This window comes from Hypanus sabinus, chromosome X1 (genome assembly GCF_030144855.1).
Source record: "Hypanus sabinus isolate sHypSab1 chromosome X1, sHypSab1.hap1, whole genome shotgun sequence".
Classification (NCBI taxonomy): Eukaryota; Metazoa; Chordata; class Chondrichthyes; order Myliobatiformes; family Dasyatidae; genus Hypanus; species Hypanus sabinus.
Window position 1 is genome coordinate 23,113,174 of NC_082738.1, and position 24,126 is coordinate 23,137,299.

General features: G+C 47.5%; 1 protein-coding gene across 1 annotated transcript in view; it reads right to left on the reverse strand.

Annotated features, from left to right (window-relative positions):
* Positions 1 to 4,331: 4,331 nt before the first annotated feature.
* LOC132384686 (sterol O-acyltransferase 2-like) overlaps positions 4,332 to 24,126 on the reverse strand; it is a 42,932-nt gene continuing 23,137 nt past the window's right edge. Inside the window, exons 9-16 of the mRNA XM_059956053.1 lie at positions 16,648 to 16,732; positions 15,479 to 15,524; positions 12,631 to 12,760; positions 11,437 to 11,534; positions 10,053 to 10,151; positions 9,292 to 9,427; positions 7,442 to 7,587; positions 4,332 to 7,168 (exon numbers count right to left, since the gene is read on the reverse strand). Coding sequence (XP_059812036.1) covers positions 7,112 to 7,168; positions 7,442 to 7,587; positions 9,292 to 9,427; positions 10,053 to 10,151; positions 11,437 to 11,534; positions 12,631 to 12,760; positions 15,479 to 15,524; positions 16,648 to 16,732 — 797 coding nt within the window. The 3' untranslated portion in view covers positions 4,332 to 7,111. The remainder of the gene's footprint in view (positions 7,169 to 7,441; positions 7,588 to 9,291; positions 9,428 to 10,052; positions 10,152 to 11,436; positions 11,535 to 12,630; positions 12,761 to 15,478; positions 15,525 to 16,647; positions 16,733 to 24,126) is intronic.

Below are 24,126 nucleotides of genomic sequence, written 5' to 3' on the forward strand. Positions count from 1 at the left end.
TTAGGTTCAGGAACATCAGCCACCTGAACTGGCATGAACTTCACCTGAACTTCATTTACCACAACTCTGAACTGATTCTACAACCTCCAGACTCACTTTCAAGGACTCTTTACACTTCATGTTCTCAGTGTTATTTGTATTTTGCACACTGGTTGTTTGTCAGTCTTTGTTTATGTATAGTTTTTCATTAAATTCCATTGTATTTCTTTTTTTCCTGCAAATGCCTGCATGAAAATTAATCCCAAAGTAGTACATGGTAACATATCTATATTTTGATAATAAGTTTACTTTGAACTTTGGCTGATGAGCACAGGGAAGACAATTTATTAACTTCTGTTAATGACTAAGCCTGCTGGGCAGAGAATGTCAATGATTCACCAACTTCTGCATGAAGACCTTTCTCCTCACCTTAATCCTAAACTGTCTAACCGAGCTCAAGATCCTCACAAAATATTCTTTATTCCTTTTCATAGATGCTGCCTGACCTGCTAAGTTCCAACTGCACCTTGTATTTGTTGCTCTAGATTTCCAGCATATGCAGGATCTCTTGTGTCTAGACTCTTCAGCCAGGGAAAACATCTTCTTTGCACTCTGTGAAGCTATATAACCATATTACTGTATAACAATTACAGCATGGAAACAGGCCTTCTCGGCCCTTCTAGTCCATGCCGACTGCTTACTCTCACCAAGTCCCACTGACCCACACTCAGCCCATAACCCTCCATTCCTTTCCTGTCCATATACCTATCCAATTTTGCTTTAAATGACAATACCGAACCTGCCCCTACCATTTCTACTGGAAGCTCGTTCCACACAGCTACCACTCTCTGAGTAAAGAAATTCCCCCTCACGTTACCCTTAAACTTTTGCCCCCTAAGACTCAACTCATACCCTCTTGTTTGAATCTCCTCTACTCTCAATGGAAAAAGCCTATCCACGTCATTAAATACCTCTATCAAGTCCCCCCTCAACCTTCTACACTCCAAAGAATAAAGACCTAACTTGTTCAATCTTTCCCTGTAACTTAGATGCTGAAACCCAGGTAACATTCTAGTAAATCTTCTCTGTACTTTCTCTATTTTGTTGACATCTTTCCTATAATTCGGTGACCAGAACTGTACACAACACTCCAAATTTGGCCTTACCAATGCCTTGTACAATTTTAACATTACATCCCAACTCCTATACTCAATGCTCTGATTTATAAAGGCCAACATACCAAAAGCTTTCTTCATCACCCTATCCACATGAGATTCCACCTTCAGGGAACTATGCACCATTATTCCTAGATCACTCTGTTCTACTGCATTCTTCAATGCCCTACCATTTACCATGTATGTCCTGTTTGGATTATTCCTACCAAAATGTAACACCTCACACTTATCAGCATTAAACTCCAACTGCCATCATTCAGCCCATTCTTCTAACTGGCCTAAATCTCTCTGCAAGCTTTGAAAACCTACTTCATTATCCACAACACTACCTACCTTAGTATCATCTGCATACTTACTAATCCAATTTACCACCCCTTCATCCAGATCATTAATGTATATGACAAACAACACTGGACCCAGTACAGATCCCTGAGGCACACCACTAGTCACCGGGCTCCAACCTGACAAACAGTTATCCACCACTACTCTCTGGCAACTCCCATCCAGCCACTGTTGAATCCATTTCACTACTTCAATATTATTACCTAACGATTGAACCTTCCTAACTAACTTTCCGTGCGGAACTTTGTCAAAGGCCTTACTGAAGTCCATATAGACAACATCCACAGCTTTACCCTCATCAACTTTCCTCGTAACCTCTTCAAATGATTCAATAAGATTTGTCAAACATGACCTTCCACGCACAAATCCATGTTGACTGCTCCTAATCAGACTCTGTCTATCCAGATAATTATATATACCATCTCTAAGAATACTTTCCATTAATTACCCACCACTGACGTCAAACTGACAGGCCTATAATCGCTAGGTTTACTCTTAGAACCCTTTTTAAACAATGGAACCACATGAGCAATACACCAATCCTCCGGCACCATCCCCGTTTCTAATGACATTTGAAATATTTCTGTCAGAGCCCCTGCTATTTCTACACTAACCTCCCTCAAGGTCCTAAGGAATATGCTGTCAGGACCCAGAGATTTATCCACTTTTATATTCCTTAAAAGTGCCAGTACATCCTCTTTAATCGTCATAGTTCCATAACTTCCCTACTTATTTCCCTTACCTTACACAATTCAATATCCTTCTCCTTAGTGAATACCGAAGAAATTGTTCAAAATCTCCCCCATCTCTTTCGGTCAACACATAGCTGTCCATTCTGATTCTCTAAGGGATCAATTTTATCCCTCACTATCCTTTTGCTATTAATATAACTGTAGAAACCCTTCTGATTTATTTTCATCTTACTTGCCAAAGCAACCTCGTATCTTCTTTTAGCTTTTCTAATTTCTTTCTTAAGATTCTTCTTACATTCTTTATATTCCTCAAGCACCTCATTTACTCCATTCTGCCTATATTTATTGTAGATATCTCTCTTTTTCATAACCAAGTTTCCAACATCCCTTGAAAACCATGGATCTCTCAAACTTTTAACCTTTCCTTTCAACCTAACAGGAACATAAAGATTCTGTACCCTCAAAATTTCACCTTTAAATGACTGCCATTTCTCTATTTCATCCTTCCCATAAAACAAATTGTCCCAATCCACTCCTTCTAAATCCTTTGGCATCTCCTCAAAGTTAGCCTTTCTCCAATCAAAAATCTCAGCCCTGGGTCCAGTCCTATCCTTCTCCATAATTATATTGAAACTAATGGCATTGTGATCACTGGACCCGAAGTGCTCCCCAATACATGCTTCCGTCACCTGACCTATTTCATTCCCTAACAGAAGATCCAACACTGCCCCTTCTCTAGTCGGTACCTCTGTGTATTGCTGCAAAAAAACTATCCTGCACACATTTTACAAACTCTAAACCATCCAGTCCTTTTACAGAAAGGGCTTCCCAGTCTATGTGTGAAAAATTAAAATTCCCACAATCACAACCTTGTGCTCACAACAAACCTTCTCCGTAATTATATTGAAACTAAGCCCTCTAAGAATCTTGCACAATTCATTGAGCTTATCCCCTTCTCTTTCAAACTGGAGAATAGAGGCAAATCATCGCCTGTCTCTCCTGGTAGAACAAATCCCAACATCTCTAAAACCAGTCTTGAAAAGATTTGCTCTACTCCCTCTATTGTGAGTATGTCCTTATATCAGAGAGAGAGAACGAGATATAGAGAGACCTGTATTCCAGATGTTGAGGGATCACCACTCAGATCCTACAACAGTCCAACCAGGCACAGAATCTCAAACTCTTTGGATGTCAGTGGGATTTTTGGCCAGAGAATTAAAGAGGAATATTAAAGATTTTTTGGTTTAGTCTATTTTTAAATTACTCTTCATTTTTATGTCTTATAAATTATTTTTAATTGTTTCAATACATACTATTTTTCTAATCATATCTTATTGTTTGTAAAAGTTTCCAAATATCAGAGACATTTAAGACTGTAAATATCAGAGAAAGTTTTCATAGGTGGCAACAGTCCATCTCAAGATTTTTTTTCTTGGTGACAGAGTTGCACTTCAGCCCACCAAGTCCATACTGACCGTTTACATGGTTCTCAGTTTATTCTCCCCACATGCCTGTGAACTCCTCCCAAGTTCTACCCCTCCCCCCCACACACTAGGGGGAATTTACAGCAGCCAATTAACCTGCCAACCCTCAAGTATTTGGGATGTGGGGAGAAACTGGAGCAATTGTGGGGAACCCATGCAATCAGGGGGAGAACGTGCAAACTCCAGAGAAACAGCTCCTGAGATCAGGATTGAACCTGGGTTTCTGGAGCTGTGTGGTTGCACCACTGTGCATTCCCAGATCGCAAACAGTGATTCCAGAGGACAATGCATTATGGTTAGGGTTCAGCATGATCTGCCCATGTTCTCATAGGCAAAATGACTTACGGTTGCTCTTCTAACTGCAGGCCCACAGCCAATGGGAAGAGTTCCCACTCATACAGTAATAAGATTACAATGAACTATAAATGCTTTAGATTCATTTCGTCACTTGCTTGAAAGAAGAGTTTTGAAAACTCAACTAGCTTTTCTCAATGTCTGTTGTGAAAAGTAAAGCAACTGGTAGCTCATCACAAGCTGAGGAAACGCCGCCTCCTCCTACCACACCTGAAGTAGCAACAGCAGTCTCTGATCTCCTGGTGGCTCAGTGTGATCTCCAGCTGTTGTGAGTGTGATCAAGGTCACTGGACAGACACTGAAGCTGGTAATACAGAAGTCTTTATTCATCACAGCAAGCAGGCATTCTCATGAAGGCACTCTGAGTAGAGGCTCACAAACCCAAAAGTACACTGCATTTTCTTTACTCTTAAGATCAAAGTTAACAGTGGGTTATTCAATATAAATTCAATAGTTACAATGACATTGTGTCCTTCAATATTTTAGGTCAATAATGCTTCTTTTGAATTACATATCTACAGTGGGAGACACCTCTAAATGTTCAGACACCTTTATCACAAAATAATTCACACAAATAATCTTAAACTTCTGGGGGCCGAAATCCCAGACACCCAAAATTAATGTTGTCAGTGCTGTGTCTAAGTACACAAAAGTATTGATTGGTTATACCTGTAACCATGTTTGATATGCTAAGTGACAATATCAGTCTGCTTTGCCAGCTTGAACTCATGATGGTGCAAATAACTTAGGCCATATTGACTGGATTGCTGCAGGCCAATTAACACAACCCCATTGTCTTCATATTTGGCTCTTGCACATGCAAACGTCTCATGGTCATCGTTTTGCAAATTAATCTCTTAGTTTGTAGGCCAATTTAACTTCAATTTACTGCTTGCAATTTACAATAAGAACTGAAAACTGGTTCTTGCATTAATTAATATTTGCTATATTTGTGGGTGGTGGGTGCAGATATGTGTCTATCAAAGGGGATGTAAGGCACTCCTTCCCTCCCCTAGCCTACGGGTCACCCTTGGGCAAGGTGTAGTACCTGCTTAGCCCCCCCATCAGGGTCACATGAAGCCATGGGAGCAGGTGATGGATGGTTGTATGAGCAGCTGGTGCATATCACATGTCCTGGTTATGCGACCACTAATACCAGGCAGACAATCTCTGAAGAGTATTGATAATGGCTGGGGTCACCCATCTTGTAAAGACACTGCCCAGAAGAAGGGAATGGCAAAACACTTCTGCAGAAAATTTGCCAAGAACAATCATGGTCGTGGGACCTTGATCACCCATGTCATACCAACATGGCACATAATGATGATGATAATCATATAACTCCAGAATACTCCCTAACACCAGCAATATAATCTTGTAGGTGAATTTGTGAACTTTGGTAAATCATTGAAGTCAATCAGTTGGCATGCTCAAAGTGAAAGGCCATCCAGAACAGACCTCTCACATCTTCTCTCTCCCCACCCTCTCTCTGCTTGTGTGTGTCTCTCTCCCTCTCTCTACATCACTCCCTCTCTCTCATCTATCACTACCTCCCTATGTCTCTCTATTCCCCCCCACCTCTCTATCTCTCTACTCCTCTCTCTTCTCTCTACTTCCTCTACTTCTCCCCAACACACATCATCCTCTCTCTCTCTCTCTCTGCTGATATATAGTGAGAGATAGGCTGGAGCTGTGAGTCAGACAGAGGCCGTATGCGAGTTGCCTGTCCACAATTGGCTTTGTGAATGAGTTTGTGCAGCTGCCAGCAGTGGGAGCTCTTGCAGCATAACCCTACTCCTGAACCGTGACCCAAAACATGGACCATTTCTCCCTCCACAGATGCTGCCTGACCTGCCGAGTGTTCCCAGCACTTTCTGTTTTTTATTCCTTTTCTTTATTCCCAGTAACCTCCGTGACCCGGATCAACTCATTGATGTCGTGTGGAGGCTCGTGTGCTTCAAGGACTCCATCAGGCAATGCCAGCTCAGGGCCACCCATGTTGGAACGGTTGTGGACAAGATGCCAGGCTTCATCATGAATCAAGCCAACTTTTCAACATAACCACAGCTTGCCCCTGTGGTGCCCCAACCCAGGACGTTCTCCACCTGGTCCAAACATGCCCTGTCACCAAGATCTGAGACGGATTTGCCATGATCCTCCGATGCAGCCATGAGCTGGAGGAGTGGCTTGACAAAAACTAATTAGGTGTGAAGAGAAAAGCACCTGCCATAACATTCCCAGAAAAAAAACACAAGAATTGTGAGAGCTGGAGAATTTATATTCACATAATATCCTGTGGCAACAAGCAAAACATTTTCAAGAACATATTCAAAACATATTGATAACCTTCGATCAAAGTACAGGAATTGATATGCATTTGATTATTAAGTTTATACTATTTGAAATCTGTGGTATTATTATTAATAGGTATCCACCAGACTTTGCCTTGAGAAACGTGCTGGTAATCTGCTATAGCCAATCCCTGAGGAGCCCCACTTCTCGCGCATGTCACAGTTCCCCGGGATGTCTCATCTGGAGGAGGAATAATGCTCAAGGCTTTCACTGTCTCTCACCTGGGTTCATGCTTTCCTGGCCCTTACAGGCTTTCCACACTCCACTATCTCACTAAGTAGTCATTCCTGTGCAGGTCAGATGACTGACCACGTGGGAATGGCAATTGAGCTCAATCCTATGCTATGTACAGGGAAGTACCCCTGGATCAAACCTAATGGCTGTTTTTGGGGAGCCTTCCTTGTTCAGGATACCGAGGATATTGCCTTGGCCGGAGCGAGTTCTTTCAGTGAAGAGGTGAAAGGGGAGTTCGGACCTGCTGTTTGCTCTATGGGTAGCTGGGCTCCTTGTAAACTGAGAGAAGGAGAATGGGTGGAGCAGATCTGGAGGAGATGCCTCTGCAATAGACGAGGGGCAGGGTCAGTGTACAGCTCAATGGACGATGGAAATTATTGATTGACATAAATAACATAGAACAATATCATGGAATCAGAAATTAATAACTCCCCCATCCCTCTCGCAAACTGATCAAAGAACAACAGATTTATTATCGGGCAATAAGTTACGACCGTGGTTAAGCTTCTAGTTGACAATACCAGGACCGGGGTGTGACCAGTTCCCAAAAGGTTCTCTGAATAAAAGAAGATGATCTGTTAGAATATGACGGCCATGTTGTGTCTGTGTGTCTGTCTCTGTGTGGGTCTGTTAATGTGGCTGTCTGTGTGGCTGTGTGCATATGTGTAGATATGTGTGTGTATGTCTGTCTGTGTGTATAGATGTGTGTGTGTGTGTGTGTGTGTGTGTGTGTGTGTGTGCCTGTCTCTATCTGTGCGTGTGTGGATGTGTCTTTCTGCTTGCATGTGTTTGTACAGGATTTCTGCCCTTGTGCCGTGCACACACTCACCTCTTTGACAGGACAGTGTATCTGAGCGTACCATTCCTGGCAGTACAGGCACACTTGGATCCCCTGACCAATGAACAGGAAAACCCACATCATGATGTTCCAGATAGGACTTGTTCTGTTGTCGTTGAAAATGAAATTGAAGAATACTGTAGGAAAGAGAACACCAACATAATGGATGGAATGGAGGTAGAAATCACAGTTACAGCTGAGCACTGCCATTCAACTGGCAAATGGTCATTTCTTTCACCTCAATTAAAGCACCCAATTGCTTCATATGTGTTTTTGGGTTTTGTATTTGCATGCATTTAGTAATGTGTCAATGTTACCCTTAAATGCACGGTAGAAGAGACCAGAACTGGATCCAGTGATCACAGTGGGAGAGACTGGAACTGGATCCAGTGATCACGGTGGGGGGGACTTATCCAGTGACTACAGTGGGAGAGTCCAGAATCAGATCCAGTGGTCACAGAGGGAGACTCCGGAACTGGATCCAGTGATTACAGTGGGGGGGGGGTCCCAGAACTGGATTCAGTGATTACAGTGGGAGGGTCCAGAACTGGATCCAGTGCTCATGTTGAGTCTGAGTGCTACTCTCAGTTGGTTGCATATATGACGGTTAAGTCTAAATGTACATAAGTGAGTTGGCAATGGCTCACATAATTAGCAACCTTACTATCATATTTGTGTCAGCTCCGTGGCACCCTGATCTCAGAAAGGGTCCTGAGGAAGGAGGGTGGAGTGCTTGTTGGATGCTGGTTGTAGTGTAGAAATTAGGTCAGTTGTTGTGCATTGGACCTGGGGGTTGCAATTTCAAGGTACAGTAAGGTGTGACATACATCCACAGTCACTCATTTTCTCTTGATGCCATGTGGCCTCCCCGTCGGTTCTGAAAAACATCCCTGGAGCCATTCAAAAAGTAACAGAGTGATGTTTAATTAGTTTTTTATAGGATAGTTAGTGAGTTTTTCCCAGGGTGGAAATGTCAAAAACTTGAGGGCGTAACTTTGAGGTGAGAAGGGGGAAAGTTTAAAAGAGAATTAAGAGGCAAGTTTTTTTTTACACGGTGTGGTAGGTGTCTGGAATGGGCTGTCAGGAGCAGATGCAAGAGGCATTTATACGAACAGACAGGGAATGGAGGGATAGACTATGTTCAGGCAGACGGAATTAGTTTAGATTGGCATCATGGTTGGCCCACCATTGTGGGCCAATGTGCCAGTTCCTGTGTTGTACCGTTCTGCGTTTTATATACCTGAAATGAATTTAATCAACTACAGCTGAGTGTGAACTGTGCCTGTAAAGTTGAAAAGAACTCCCTCACACCCACCCCCACACTGACACCTCTGAGGCTGTCGTCCAGTTTAACGCAAGGCCATTCTGTGGGACATTGACGCGTGCTCGCTGTCCCTTTACCCAAGTTGCCCAACCAGTTGATCAGTCAGGATGCTCCCCCCACCCCAGAATCTGCTCTGACCAGGTGACTAATCCTCCGGGAAACAGCCACCTCTGCTTTCCCCAGCTTGCTCGAAGTTACTCTCGCTGAGTAACTCTGTCCAGTCCGCATCCCGATAAGGAGCAGGAACCCTGGCTGATTGTCCTCCTTCTGATCCTGAGGTGCTGAGTAAATTTGGCACCCACAACCACCACCCAACCCCTGGGGTCAGCTCAGTAACTGCGAGCCTCAGGTTCAGTGCCAGAAGGGACACGGTCCGCGTCTGTGCAACATTCCACTCGCACCCAGTCACACTCCGACACTTGCCGCCAGCTCCCCACTAGCGCACTGAACGTGACCCTCACGCAGCAGGCGACGTTACTGCTTCTCCCCCCATCGCAGTCCTGCATGTGTCACCTACCTCCAATGAAGGCAAAGAGGCAGAACATAACTGGGTAGAAATAGCCCAGGCACAGGGTCAGGACGTACTCGTGCACCACGGCGGACAGGATGAAGACTGAGAGCATCGCAGCCGCGCGAAACCTCTTACCAAGTATCTGCAATAGAAAATGCATCTTTGCTGGTGTTCCCGCTGCCCCCACGTACAGGCGCAGATTCACAAGCGGCACGTCGCTGCACCCTGGTGGCCAGTACTTGCCAGTACTCCGCAGAGCAGCATCCAACATCCAACCAGGCCTGACTCACGGGATCACAGCCGGGACGTTGACCCAGAGGTGCTATTGCTCTCAGCACCAGGGGCTAGTGACTAAAAGCAGTCGGCCCATACGGCAACTTATGCCTAATCAGTGGGAGCATCAGGGTTGGTGGTGTCACCTCCTGCTGAGTATCCATGTGTCCATGTATATGTGCATGCATGTGTGTGATTGTATGCTTGTGCATATGCACATACATGCATGCATGTGTGCTCGTTCACCGGTGCACATATCATTCTGGAATGCAGCCTCAGTGTGTATAAATCCCAGTGCTACCTGGCATACTAATATGCCTGTCCCGAGGTTTCTGCTAAAGCAAAATGTCTCTGTAAATCTAGTCACGTTAGGTCCCCGGTTATCCCCTGGTGAACCTATCCCAGAGTGGGAGGAGAGGGGGCTGGGGGTCGCGTGCTCAAGCTGAGAGTCTCGTCCGTTGAACTGCCCGCTGCTCACTCAGTGAGCTCCTTACCCAAAGGAAGTCCGTGTAGGTGTAGCAGTAGAGCCAGTCATGAACCACCACGTTCCACGTTCGGTAGTAGTTGGCAAAGGAAGTGGAATTCCACCAATCCTAGGGCAAGAAATGCCAGGTAAATCACGGTGGTAATCAGATGAGGATTTGTAGGGGTAGGGGTAATGTTATTTATTTATTTATTGAGGTACAGAGTGGAACAGGCCCCTCTGGCCCTTTGTGCTATGCCAAACCAGTTAATCCCAGCCTAATCACTGGACAATTAACCTACCAACCGGTACGTCTTTGGACTGTGGGAAGAAACTGGAGCACCTGGAGGAAACTCACACGGTCACGAGGAGAACGTACAAACTACTGTAAAGCGTTGTGCTAACCACTGCGCCACCGTGCCGCCCAGGAAAACGTATCGGGGTTAGATTCCACCAGATTTCCTGGTTGAGGGATGGAGAAGCGGTCCACGGTTAATGGCTGCAGCATGATAACTGTTATCACAAAGTACACTGCTGTGGTCAGATCATCACCTACAAACTAGCTGGAGGAACTCACCAGGTCGGGCAGCATCCGTGGAAACGAGCAGTCAACGTTTCAGGCCGAGACCCTTCGTCTTGACGTAGAGACTCGGCCCGAACCGTTGACTGCTCGTTTCCACAGATGCTGCCCGACCTGCTGAGTTCCTCCAGCTTGTCTGTACGTAATGATAACTGTTATGACTGCTGGAGCAAGGAAGCGAAGGATGGCTTTGCGATGGATGCTGGGATGAACGATGGAGCAGTTGCAGAAGCAGTGGGCATCGAGGAAAGTGCCAGCCCCACTGAGGTCCAGACACTGGGGTGTGTGGCAGGTGAGTCTCCCTTAGTCAAGGGGCAGTTGGGGGCATGAGGGATGGCCCGCGAATGGCCGCTGACCAAGAACAGGGAGGCACATGGAAGGCCGGAACTACATTTGAACATGTCAAGAGCAGAAGAGGGTGGAGAGGGACGTTTCGGTACAGAACAAGAATTGTCCAGTGAGTGGGAAAAATGCCGGCACTTTCTCCTCCCTCCTGCTACCTTCTATCTGCTCCTTCACCTCCCCCCACCCCATCCCGCTCCTTCCCCCTCCCCGTACCTCCAACAACCTCCCCCTCCAGCCTCCTCACACCCTCACCTTCCTGTATCCTCCACACCACCCCCCCAGCTCCCCGTCCCACCCTCCGCTCCATCCCCAACTCATCCCACCCATCCACTGACAGAGTCCCCATCTTTTCCATCTCCCCTTCCCACTCCTCACACCTTTCCACACACACACACACACACTACCCACCCCCACCGGATCAGTTCAGTTTGCCCAGACCTATCCACTGCCCTCTGCCCGCCTCTCATCCTCAGCCACCTTCCCCCGTTACCTTGTAGAACATTCTATCGCCAAAACGGAGCATCTCAGCAAAGGCGTTCAGCCAGCAATGGAGGAAGGCGTAGAAGAACAGCAGCAGTAGGAAGGTGCCTGAAGCAGAGACGTGAACAGTTGCCCCACTATCCGATTGAAAGAGAGCAAATCTGTAAGCTCAGCTCCTCCCCCAAGCCTCTGAACTGCTGGCTTCAGCAAAGATCCCATCCTTACCCAACACTTGTTCAGGAGGGTAGTAGGCCTAGCTCACGATACTACCTCCTGATAATGCAGATGAGATCAGTAGCCACCCAATGACTTTCCTAACCCACAAATGGGGCATTTGCACAGTGAGTGAGGTCAATTTAATTGTTGGAATAGCCAGATGTCCATCTCCAATGGCTTTGCACTGCGATGTGTGGAACAGTTCCTGATCAAATGTGAATGGGGTTGGAATTAAGATGGCACTCCCATACCTTATTGAAGAGAGTGCTCCCAGGGTCAGAGACCAACAGGTCTAGTAGCTTATGTAGACTCAATGGGCTGAATATCCTTCTCTTGAGTCCCAACAGTTCTATAACCCAATGAAAAAGGTCTTGTGATACTTCTTTGATGGAGAATGGGAGAGTTTTCTGCAGTGCGCTGGATGACATTAATTTCCCATCCAACATAAATAGGGGTGCTGTGTTTCTTGAATTATAACACTTCAAAAGTGACTTCACTGGCTTTGAACTACTTGGAATAGAGGCATACACTGGGCCTGAATGAAGGGAACCTCACCTCCACCACAGACCTGGGCTTTCCACTAGCGTAAGGCCTCCTAACCACAGAGGCTACATCCTGAGCCAGGCTGTAGGTAGACACTCAAAGGGAAAGATAGGAGCCAAAGAGACTGGGTGGTGATGGTTACTGTTCTGTCTGTGCTCTCCATTTCTCCCTCCTTGCTCTCAGTTGTTTATGTGTCCGGCTGAACCATCATTTTTAACAGGTCTTATCGTCATTGCATTTCTGTCAATAATTGACAATTCATCATCAACCAGGCCATGCTGGCAGTGCCAAACCAATTAATGCTCAATTCTCAAGCTCAGCTTGAAACCACCTTATAACTGGACCCTTCCTTTGACCTCGCTCGCCAATCCACATTGGCACGAGGTCCACAGGGTGGGCCGCTTGCTGCTCCTGAACAGACCCTGACCCTTCCCACTGTCTGTACCTGGTAACGTGGAGTTGAATATGGACAGAACGAGTGTCTTGGTGCTGAAAGGCTGCTTGCTCATGTTGGTGAACACCGGGATACAAAGCCTCACTAAGATGAAGTAAAAGTAGAAGAGGCAGCCAAGGACCTGTGAGTAAAGAACACAGTGATCACAGTGCACTGCACCAGAACTTTGAGCAGGGAGTACTATTGCAGGAAAGCAGCACCCATCATCAAGGACCATACCCCCACCCCCTGCCACCATCCAGTCCATGCTGTCTTATCACTACTATCATCGGGAAGGAGGTACAGGAGCTTTGGGTCCAACACCACCAGGTTCAGAAACAATTATTACCCTACAGCCATCAGGTTCCTGAATTGGCGTGGATAACTTCATTAACCAGAACACTGGACTGATTCCACAACCGATAGATCAGGGGTTCCCAACCCTCTTATGCCATGAACACCTACCATTAGCCGAGGGGTCTGTGGAACCCAGGTTGGGAACCCCTGCTACAGACTTACAGTCAGGAACTCATGTTCTCAGTATTATTTACTTTTTATATAAATATTAGTTTTATTTTTTATTTGCACTATTTGTCTTTGCAGTCTATTTGTTGGTCTTTATGTGTAGACCTTCATAAATTCTATTCTATTTCTTTGTTTTTCTGTGAATGCCTGAAAGAAAATGAATCTCAGGGTAGAATACGGTAACAGTTATGTCCTATGATAATAAATTCACTTTGTCTTTTAATGTTGCCATTCCCCTTTCCCTCACTTTTGAGCAGTTGGATTCCCCAACTTCAATGAATGGATTTACCAACCAACTATTGCTTCCTTTAATTCAATTGTTCAGCCCACAGCTCTTTGCAATCACTCATCAATCCAGAAGCCTGCATAACCATAATCACTACCTGAGCGTGGGAACACCATGAGCATTGCACTACAATAGACGGTTCTGTTCTCGTTGCATTCTTTCTTGTAAACTGAATTTAATGTATGCTTTTCTTATGAATGATGTGGATCTGATGCTATGCGCCCGTGATGCTACTGCAAGGGAGTTTTTCATTGGCCCCCGTGTACATGTACTTGTGCAGGTGACAATAAACTCAACTTCGACTCTGAAATCTGACAACTTGTAGTGACCCTCTAACACCATCCGTCCCAATTAATCGTTCGTTCACGTCAATCATCCTAAAACAATCAGCTACCTCCCAAAGTTCAAAGTAAATCTTATTATCCGAGTGCATGCCACCACATGGAACTTTGAGATTCATTTTCCTGTAGACAAATCTAGAGAATAGTAACTATAACAGGATCGGTGAAAAATTGACCAGAGTGCAGAAGACAACAAACTGGGCAAATGCAAATATAAATCATGAGAACATGAAATAGCAAGATAAGGAGTCCTGAAAGCGAGATCATTGGTTGTGGGAACATCTCAATGGATGGGCAAGTGAGTGTACTTTTGTTCAAGAGCCTGATGGTCAAGGGGTAGTAACTGTTCTTGAACCTGGTGGTGTGAATCCTGAAGCTCTTGTACACACCGTCCTGACTGGGAAATATGCCACCATTCCTCCGTCTGAATCCAAGAACTCCCTCCCCAACAGCACAGTGAAGCACCTCCACTGGAAGGACTGCAGAGGTTCAAGAGGGCAGCACCCCCCACCTTCTCAGGGGCAATACGGATGAGCAATAAATGCTGGCGTCAACAGTGGCACCCCAATTCCAAAAAAGATCAGTAAAAGGAAGTCACAAACTCGGTGCCTTAAAATGCACTGCGATTAATTAATCAAACCACAATCAAGCTTTTAATCGTGGTCATTCCTTGTGGCACGTCGGGAGGCAACCTTGCTGTTCCTATAGCATTTCTTTTTTTTTTCTGTTTTTTACGAGGCTGAGTTGCTAGCTCGATGCTCAACCCAGCGCGAATGGAGAATGCGCAAGGAGCCGGCCAGATTCGAACCCAGGACCACTCGCTTTGAAGTCTGGTGCAGATGCCACTACACCACTGGCCGGCTAAAGCTATTAATTGGTTCAGTTAGTCAATCATGCCGCCATAACTAGTCACCCTGTAATCACCTTAGCTTCACTTTAGTTTACAGCTGCACTTCCTTGTAGCAATCCTGGAAATCGAAGAGCCCTGTATGTCCCTTATCCAGTGTTGTGTGCTATGAGCCTGCATCATCCACCCACTGAATTGAATTGACTTTATTTCCTACATCCTTCACATACATGAGGAGTAAAAATCTTTATGTTACATCTCTGTCTAAATGTGCAATGTGTAATCATAGTAATTTATAATAATTTATAATAAATAGAACAGTCAATGTAACCTAGAAATACACTCAAATCAGTGTGAGTTAATCAGTCTGATGGCCTGGTGGAAGAAGCTGTCCCGGAGCCTGTTGGTCCTGACTTTTATGCTGCAGTACCGTTTCCCGGATGGTAGCAGCTGGAATAGATTGTGGTTGGGGTGACTCAGGTCCCCAATGATCCTACCAGTCCTTTTTACACACCTGACTTTGTAAATGTCCTGAATAGTGGGAAGTTCACATCTACAGATGCGCTGGGCTGTCCACACCACTCTCTGCAGAGTCCTGAGATTGAGGGAGGTACAGTTCCCATAACAGGCAGTGATGCAGCCAGTCAGGATGCTCTCAATTGTGCCCCTGTAGAAAGTTCTTAGGATTTGGGGGCCCATAGCAAACTTCCTCAACTGCCTGAGGTGGCACTTCTGGGGTCAGTCACTAGGCGTCCAGGTGTCGGGAGAGCTGACAAGCAGCTCCAATCTCCAGATCTTCCAAGGTCAACTACAAAAAGTGAACTGTCCTTGTCAGAATCTGAGCCATGACCAGCTCCTCACCTGAGCAAAGTTCAGAGCCACATACTTCCATCTGATCCTTGGAGTCCTGCAATAAAACAGGACAACCAATGGGGTACTTCTGCAATGAAGCCACAGATTAAAGTGTAGGACACCGAGCAGCCAATTTGCACGCAGGAGCAGAGCTCAGCTGAGCACGGGAAGCAAAGTCCAGAGAGATTGGCAGGAGACTGAGACAGAGGCCTGTGGGAAAATATGCAGTGGAAGCGGAGATGTGGAATGCAGAGAGAGGTTGCAATATGCAGGCTAGGTGTCTTTAAAAGCCATATGGGATACTTGTCCACTTGCATTTGACAAGAGGATGGGAATAGAGTCCAGTTGAGTTCAATGGGAATAGGGAAGCAATGTCCAAGTGGAGGGAAGCAGCCGGCAGTCTTTAGGGAACAATAAAAGTGGACATAACAGCATTTAGATGAGATTGATAGCAGTGTCTGAACTATGGGAAAAACTGACCAAGTGAGCAACGGGGACAAGGGAACACCGGACTGAGTAAGAAATGGAGACATGGGAACACGTGTCCTGGTGATTAACGTGGACATGGGAACACGTGTCCTGGTGATTAACGTGAACATGGGAACACGTGTCCTGGTGAGCAACAGGGGCATGCGAACTCGTGTCCTGGTTATTAACGTGGACATGGGAACACCTGTCCTGGTGATTTACGTGGACATTGGAACACATATGTCCTGGTGAGCAACGTGGGCATGGGAATGCACATCCTGGTGATTAACATGGGCATGGAAACATATGTCCTGGTGGGGTTACCAGGAAAGGCAGAATAAACTGGAGACATCCTGCAAGGGGCAGCAGCTCTGGACCATTGTAAAGGGGACACAGGCAAAGTACGTGAAAATGTTGATCTCCAGCTGTACAGTAGGCACCCATCCTAAAGTTGAAGGAGGTAGAAGGAAGAGGCATTTTAGATTCACCTCCTTTACAACCGGGGGGTGTGAGGTGAATGTCTGGAATGGGCTGCCCAATGCATTAGACACAAGGATTGGAGTGGGCATCGGTCACAGTGGACAGTTTCTGTTTTGAGCCCCACAACCGAAGAATAACCCCAGGGGAGGACACCCCTTGCACCAACAAGACAGGAGGGAAGGGACCTGGGGGAAGAGGAAAGTCCCATTTAGAGAGAGGGTGAGTCTTACCTGGGATAGGAGTCTCGGTAGATGAGAGTAGGGCAGAACAAGAAGTAAAGGTAACAGGAGAGCGTTGGCATCTGAAGCTCTTTGCCTAGAATTAAAAAATAAACAAAAAATCAGTTCACAAACTGGCACTTCACATGGAATGAGTTCAGGGTGTATTACCGGTAAGTATTATTAGTATTGGATCACATTGTTTTTTTTTCTGATGTGGGCAGATGTGGTGTCAGTGCGTCAGGAGAGGGAAAGGGAATATCTGCGAGGCCCCGCATACCTCTGTTCCCCATCTGTCAACTCATCTGGAGGGAACTGATGCAGCTACATTGGCCAAAGGCAATCTCAGGCTCAGGCGTGAGGAGAGGACACTGGCCAAGGACAATATCCAATGTTTATCTAACATTATGGAAAATGAACAAAACTAAAAAGAAACAGAGGTTCCTGAATAAGGTAATACCGTCGGATGCCTACAGGTGGCGGTAGATGCCGCGGAGTCCAGTTACAGGGAAGGGAGTGGGTAGTTGAGAAAGCTGCCCACGGAGGAAAATTACGGGGTTGCACAGCATATATAAGATGTTGGCTAGTTGAGAGGCCTCTGCTGATGCATGACTGAAAGTGGAGTCATTGAGTTCAGGCAGAGTGGAAGTGAAGGGAGGAACCATCTTTCAGTGAGCTGGAATTCGAACTGTTGGGAGTTTATTGAGAGTTCACACTGTACAAACAAAAGGGCAGAGTTTAACTAAAAGATTATCCTTGTACAAACTCAACTGCTAATTGCTTACAGAGGATAGGAGATCTCTGGGCGTCTAAAGGTAAACATTATGTTTAAGCAGAAAGAGGGAAAATAACCCAGAAAATCGATAATGCTTTTAAACATATACAAAATCAATCAGCTCCTTCAAAAGAAATAAGGCCAGTAAACTTGACACTATTTTCTGGAAAAAAAAACATGGTCTAATACCAAGGTTAGACAAAAGAGCAAATCTCCCTCTGCACTACCTCTTTATTACTCCCAGGTTTGATTCAGCCACATGTTAAGTAACATTTACCCTCTACAACGTCCCATCACACACTCCTAGGGTCAGAGAGTTTAGTTCCCTCTACAACGTCCCATCACACACTCCTAGGGTCAGAGAGTTTAGTTCCCTCTACACCGTCCTATCACACACTCCTGGGGTCAGAGAGTTTAGCTCCCTCTACAATGTCCCGTCACATACTCAAAGGGTCAGAGAGTTTAGCTGCCTCCACACCATCCCATCAAACACTCCTAGGATCAGAGAGTTTAGCTCCCTCTACACAATCCCATCACACACTCCTGGGGTCAGAGAGTTTAGCTCCCTCTACAATGTCCCGTCACATACTCCTAGCAGACCGCCTGGCAATGTTTAGGGGGTATGTTCGTACCCAGGTAAATATTGAAAAAGAACACGCGCAGTCCACAGCGACCTTAGAGGAGTTTCGAGACCGTTGGGCTCCGCGGGGTGTAAATGCCATCGTGGATAGAGATGGCAATATTTTGGTGTAAAGTCTATTGTCTATCTGTAGTGAAGTAATTGAGTTTGCCACTGTTTGCATATATTGTATAGCACCGATAATTGTAATAAAGGATTTTGTAATTTTAAAAAAAGGGTCAGCGAGTTTAGCTCCCCCCACACCATCACATCAAGCACTCCTAGAGTCAGTTAGCTCCACCCACACCATCCCATCACATACTCCTAGGGTCAGAGAGTGAAGGTTCCTCTACACCGTCCCATCACACACTCCTAGGGTCAGAGAGTGAAGGTCCCTATACACCGTCCCATCACTCACTCCTAGGGTCAGAGACTGAAGGTTCCTCCACACCGTCCCATCACACACTCCTAGGGTCAGAGAGTGAACGTTCCTCTACACGGTCCCATCACTCACTCCTAGGGTCAGAGAGTGAAGGTTCCTCTACACCGTCCCATCACTCACTCCTAGGGTCAGAGAGTGAAGGTTCCTCTACACCATCCCATCACTCACTCCTAGGGTCAGAGAGTGAAGGTTGCTCTACACCGTCCCATCACTCACTCCTAGCGTCAGAGAGTGAAGGTTCCTCTACACCGTCCCATCACTCACTCCTAGGGTCAGAGAGTGAAGGTTCCTCTACACCGTCCCATCACTCACTCCTAGGGTCATAAGTCAAGGTTCCTCTACACCGTCCCATCACTCACTCCTAGGGTCAGAGAGTGAAGGTTCCTCTACACCGTCCCATCACACACTCCTAGGGTCAGAGAGTGAAGGTTCCTCTACACCGTCCCATCACACACACCTACGGTCAGAGAGTGAAGGTTTCTCTACACCGTCCCATCACTCACTCCTAGGGTCAGAGAGTGAAGGTTTCTCTACACGGTCCCATCACACACTCCTAGGGTCAGAGAGTGAAGGTTCCTTTACACCGCCCCATCACTCACTCCTAGGGTCAGAGAGTGAAGGTTCCTCTACACGGTCCCATCACTCACTCCTAGGGTCAGAGAGTGAAGGTTCCTCTACACCGCCCCATCACTCACTCCTAGGGTCAGAGAGTGAAGTTTCCTCTACACCGTCCCATCACTCACTCCTAGAGTCAGAGAGTGAAGGTTCCTCTACACCGTCCCATCACTCACTCCTAGGGTCAGAGAGTGAAGGTTCCTCTACACCGTCCCATCACTCACTCCTAGGGTCAGAGACTGAAGGTTCCTCTACACCGTCCCATCACTCACTCCTAGGGTCAGAGAGTGAAGGTTCCTCTACACTGTCCCATCACACACTCCTAGAGTCAGAGAGTGAAGGTTCCTCTACACCGTCCCATCACTCACTCCTAGGGTCAGAGAGTGAAGGTTCCTCTACACCGTCCCATCACTCACTCCTAGGGTCAGAGAGTGAAGGTTCCTCTACACCGTCCCATCACTCACTCCTAGGGTCAGAGAGTGAAGGTTCCTCTACACCGTCCCATCACATACTCCTAGGGTCAGAGAGTGAAGGTTCCTCTACACCGTCCCATCACTCACTCCTAGGGTCAGAGAGTGAAGGTACCTCTACACCGTCCCATCACTCACTCCTAGGGTCAGAGAGTGAAGGTTCCTCTACACCGCCCCATCACTCACTCCTAGGGTCAGAGAGTGAAGGTTCCTCTACACCATCCCATCACTCACTCCTAGGGTCAGAGAGTGAAGGTTTCTCTACACCGTCCCATCACTCACTCCTAGGGTCAGAGAGTGAAGGTTCCTCGACACCGTCCCATCACTCACTCCTAGGGTCAGAGAGTGAAGGTTCCTCTACACCGTCCCATCACTCACTCCTAGCGTAACAGAGTGAAGGTTCCTCTACACTGTCCCCTCACACACTCCAAGGGTCAGAGAGTGAAGGTTCCTCTACACCGTCCCATCACACACACCTAGGGTCAGAGAGTGAAGGTTCCTCTACACCGTCCCATCACTCACTCCTAGGGACAGAGAGTGAAGTTTCCTCTACACCGTCCCATCACACACTCCTAGGGTCAGAGAGTGAAGGTTCCTCTACACCGTCCCATCACTCACTCCTAGGGTCATAAGTGAAGGTTAGTCTACACCGTCCCATCACTCACTCCTAGGGTCATAAGTGAAGGTTCCTCTAAACCGTCCCATCACTCACTCCTAGGGTCAGAGAGTGAAGGTCCCTCTACACCGTCCCATCACTCACTCCTAGAGTCAGAGACTGAAGGTTCCTCAACACCGTCCCATCACTCACTCCTAGGGTCAGAGACTGAAGGTTCCTCTACACCGTCCCATCACTCACTCCTAGGGTCAGAGAGTGAAGGTTCCTCTACACCGTCCCATCACTCACTCCTAGAGTCAGAGAGTGAAGGTTCCTCTGCACGGTCCCATCACTCACTCCTAGGGTCAGAGAGTGAAGGTTCCTCTACACCGTCCCATCACTCACTCCTAGAGCCAGAGAGTGAAGGTTCCTCTACACGGTCCCATCACTCACTCCTAGGGTCAGGGAGTGAAGGTTCCTCTACACCGTCCCATCACTCACTCCTAGGGTCAGAGAGTGAAGGTTCCTCTACACGGTCCCATCACTCACTCCTAGGGTCAGAGAGTGAAGGTTCCTCTACACCGTCCCATCACTCACTCCTAGCGTCACAGGGTGAAGGTTCCTCTACACCGTCCCCTCACACACTCCTAGGGTCAGAGAGTGAAGGTTCCTCTACACCGTCCCATCACTCACTCCTAGGGTCATAAGTGAAGGTTACTCTACACCGTCCCATCACTCACTCCTAAGGTCATAAGTGAAGGTTCCTCTACATCGTCCCATCACTCACTCCTAGGGTCAGAGAGTGAAGGTTCCTCTACACCACCCCATCACTCACTCCTAGGGTCAGAGAGTGAAGGTTCCTCTACACCGTCCCATCACTCACTCCTAGGGTCAGAGAGTGAAGGTCCCTCTACACCGTCCCATCACTCACTCCTAGGGTCAGAGACTGAAGGTTCCTCAACAACGTCCCATCACTCACTCCTAGGGTCAGAGACTGAAGGTTCCTCTACACCGTCCCATCACTCACTCCTAGGGTCAGAGAGTGAAGGTTCCTCTACACCGACCCATCACTCACTCCTAGGGTCAGAGAGTGAAGGTTCCTCTACACTGTCCCATCACTCACTCCTAGAGTCAGAGAGTAAAGGTTCCTCTGCACGGTCCCATCACTCACTCCTAGGGTCAGAGAGTGAAGGTTCCTCTACACCGTCCCATCACTCACTCCTAGAGCCAGAGAGTGAAGGTTCCTCTACACGGTCCCATCACTCACTCCTAGGGTCAGGGAGTGAAGGTTCCTCTACACCGTCCCATCACTCACTCCTAGGGTCAGAGAGTGAAGGTTCCTCTACACCGTCCCATCACTCACTCCTAGGGTCAGAGAGTGAAGGTCCCTCTACACCGTCCCATCACTCACTCCTAGGGTCAGAGACTGAAGGTTCCTCTACACCGTCCCAGCACTCACTCCTAGAGTCAGAGAGTGAAGGTTCCTCTACACCGTCCCATCACTCACTCCTAGAGTCAGAGAGTGAAGGTTCCTATACACCGTCCCATCACTCACTCCTAGGGTCAGAGAGTGAAGGTTCCTCTACACCGTCCCATCACTCACTCCTAGGGTCAGAGACTGAAGGTTCCTATACACCGTCCCATCACTCACTCCTAGGGTCAGAGAGTGAAGTTTCCTCTACACCGTCCCATCACACACTCCTAGGGTCAGAGAGTGAAGGTTCCTCTACACCGTCCCATCACTCACTCCTAGGGTCATAAGTGAAGGTTACTCTACACCGTCCCATCACTCACTCCTAGGGTCATAAGTGAAGGTTCCTCTAAACCGTCCCATCACTCACTCCTAGGGTCAGAGAGTGAAGGTCCCTCTACACCGTCCCATCACTCACTCCTAGAGTCAGAGACTGAAGGTTCCTCAACACCGTCCCATCACTCACTCCTAGGGTCAGAGACTGAAGGTTCCTCTACACCGTCCCATCACTCACTCCTAGGGTCAGAGAGTGAAGGTTCCTCTACACCGTCCCATCACTCACTCCTAGAGTCAGAGAGTGAAGGTTCCTCTGCACGGTCCCATCACTCACTCCTAGGGTCAGAGAGTGAAGGTTCCTCTACACCGTCCCATCACTCACTCCTAGAGCCAGAGAGTGAAGGTTCCTCTACACGGTCCCATCACTCACTCCTAGGGTCAGGGAGTGAAGGTTCCTCTACACCGTCCCATCACTCACTCCTAGGGTCAGAGAGTGAAGGTTCCTCTACACGGTCCCATCACTCACTCCTAGGGTCAGAGAGTGAAGGTTCCTCTACACCGTCCCATCACTCACTCCTAGCGTCACAGGGTGAAGGTTCCTCTACACCGTCCCCTCACACACTCCTAGGGTCAGAGAGTGAAGGTTCCTCTACACCGTCCCATCACTCACTCCTAGGGTCATAAGTGAAGGTTACTCTACACCGTCCCATCACTCACTCCTAAGGTCATAAGTGAAGGTTCCTCTACATCGTCCCATCACTCACTCCTAGGGTCAGAGAGTGAAGGTTCCTCTACACCACCCCATCACTCACTCCTAGGGTCAGAGAGTGAAGGTTCCTCTACACCGTCCCATCACTCACTCCTAGGGTCAGAGAGTGAAGGTCCCTCTACACCGTCCCATCACTCACTCCTAGGGTCAGAGACTGAAGGTTCCTCAACAACGTCCCATCACTCACTCCTAGGGTCAGAGACTGAAGGTTCCTCTACACCGTCCCATCACTCACTCCTAGGGTCAGAGAGTGAAGGTTCCTCTACACCGACCCATCACTCACTCCTAGGGTCAGAGAGTGAAGGTTCCTCTACACTGTCCCATCACTCACTCCTAGAGTCAGAGAGTAAAGGTTCCTCTGCACGGTCCCATCACTCACTCCTAGGGTCAGAGAGTGAAGGTTCCTCTACACCGTCCCATCACTCACTCCTAGAGCCAGAGAGTGAAGGTTCCTCTACACGGTCCCATCACTCACTCCTAGGGTCAGGGAGTGAAGGTTCCTCTACACCGTCCCATCACTCACTCCTAGGGTCAGAGAGTGAAGGTTCCTCTACACCGTCCCATCACTCACTCCTAGGGTCAGAGAGTGAAGGTCCCTCTACACCGTCCCATCACTCACTCCTAGGGTCAGAGACTGAAGGTTCCTCTACACCGTCCCAGCACTCACTCCTAGAGTCAGAGAGTGAAGGTTCCTCTACACCGTCCCATCACTCACTCCTAGAGTCAGAGAGTGAAGGTTCCTATACACCGTCCCATCACTCACTCCTAGGGTCAGAGAGTGAAGGTTCCTCTACACCGTCCCATCACTCACTCCTAGGGTCAGAGACTGAAGGTTCCTATACACCGTCCCATCACTCACTCCTAGGGTCAGAGAGTGAAGGTTCCTCTACACCGTCCCATCACTCACTCCTAGGGTCAGAGAGTGAAGGTTCCTCTACACCGTCCCATCACTCACTCCTAGGGTCAGAGAGTGAAGGTTCCTCTACACCGTCCCATCACTCACTCCTAGAGTCAGAGAGTGAAGGTTCCTCTACACCGTCCCATCACTCACTCCTACGGTCAGAGAGTGAAGGTCCCTCTACACCGTCCCATCACACACTCCTAGGGTCAGAGACTGAAGGTCCCTATACACCGTCCCATCACTCACTCCTAGGGTCAGAGAGTGAAGGTCCTTCTACACCGTCCCATCACTCACTCCTAGAGTCAGAGAGTGAAGGTTCCTCTACACCGTCCCATCACTCACTCCTAGGGTCAGAGAGTGAAGGTTCCTCTACACCGTCCCATCACTCACTCCTAGGGTCAGAGAGTGAAGGTTCCTCTACACCGTCCCATCACTCACTCCTAGGGTCAGAGAGTGAAGGTTCCTCTACACCGTCCCATCACTCACTCCTAGGGTCAGAGAGTGAAGGTTCCTCTACACCGTCCCATCACTCACTCCTAGGGTCAGAGAGTGAAGGTT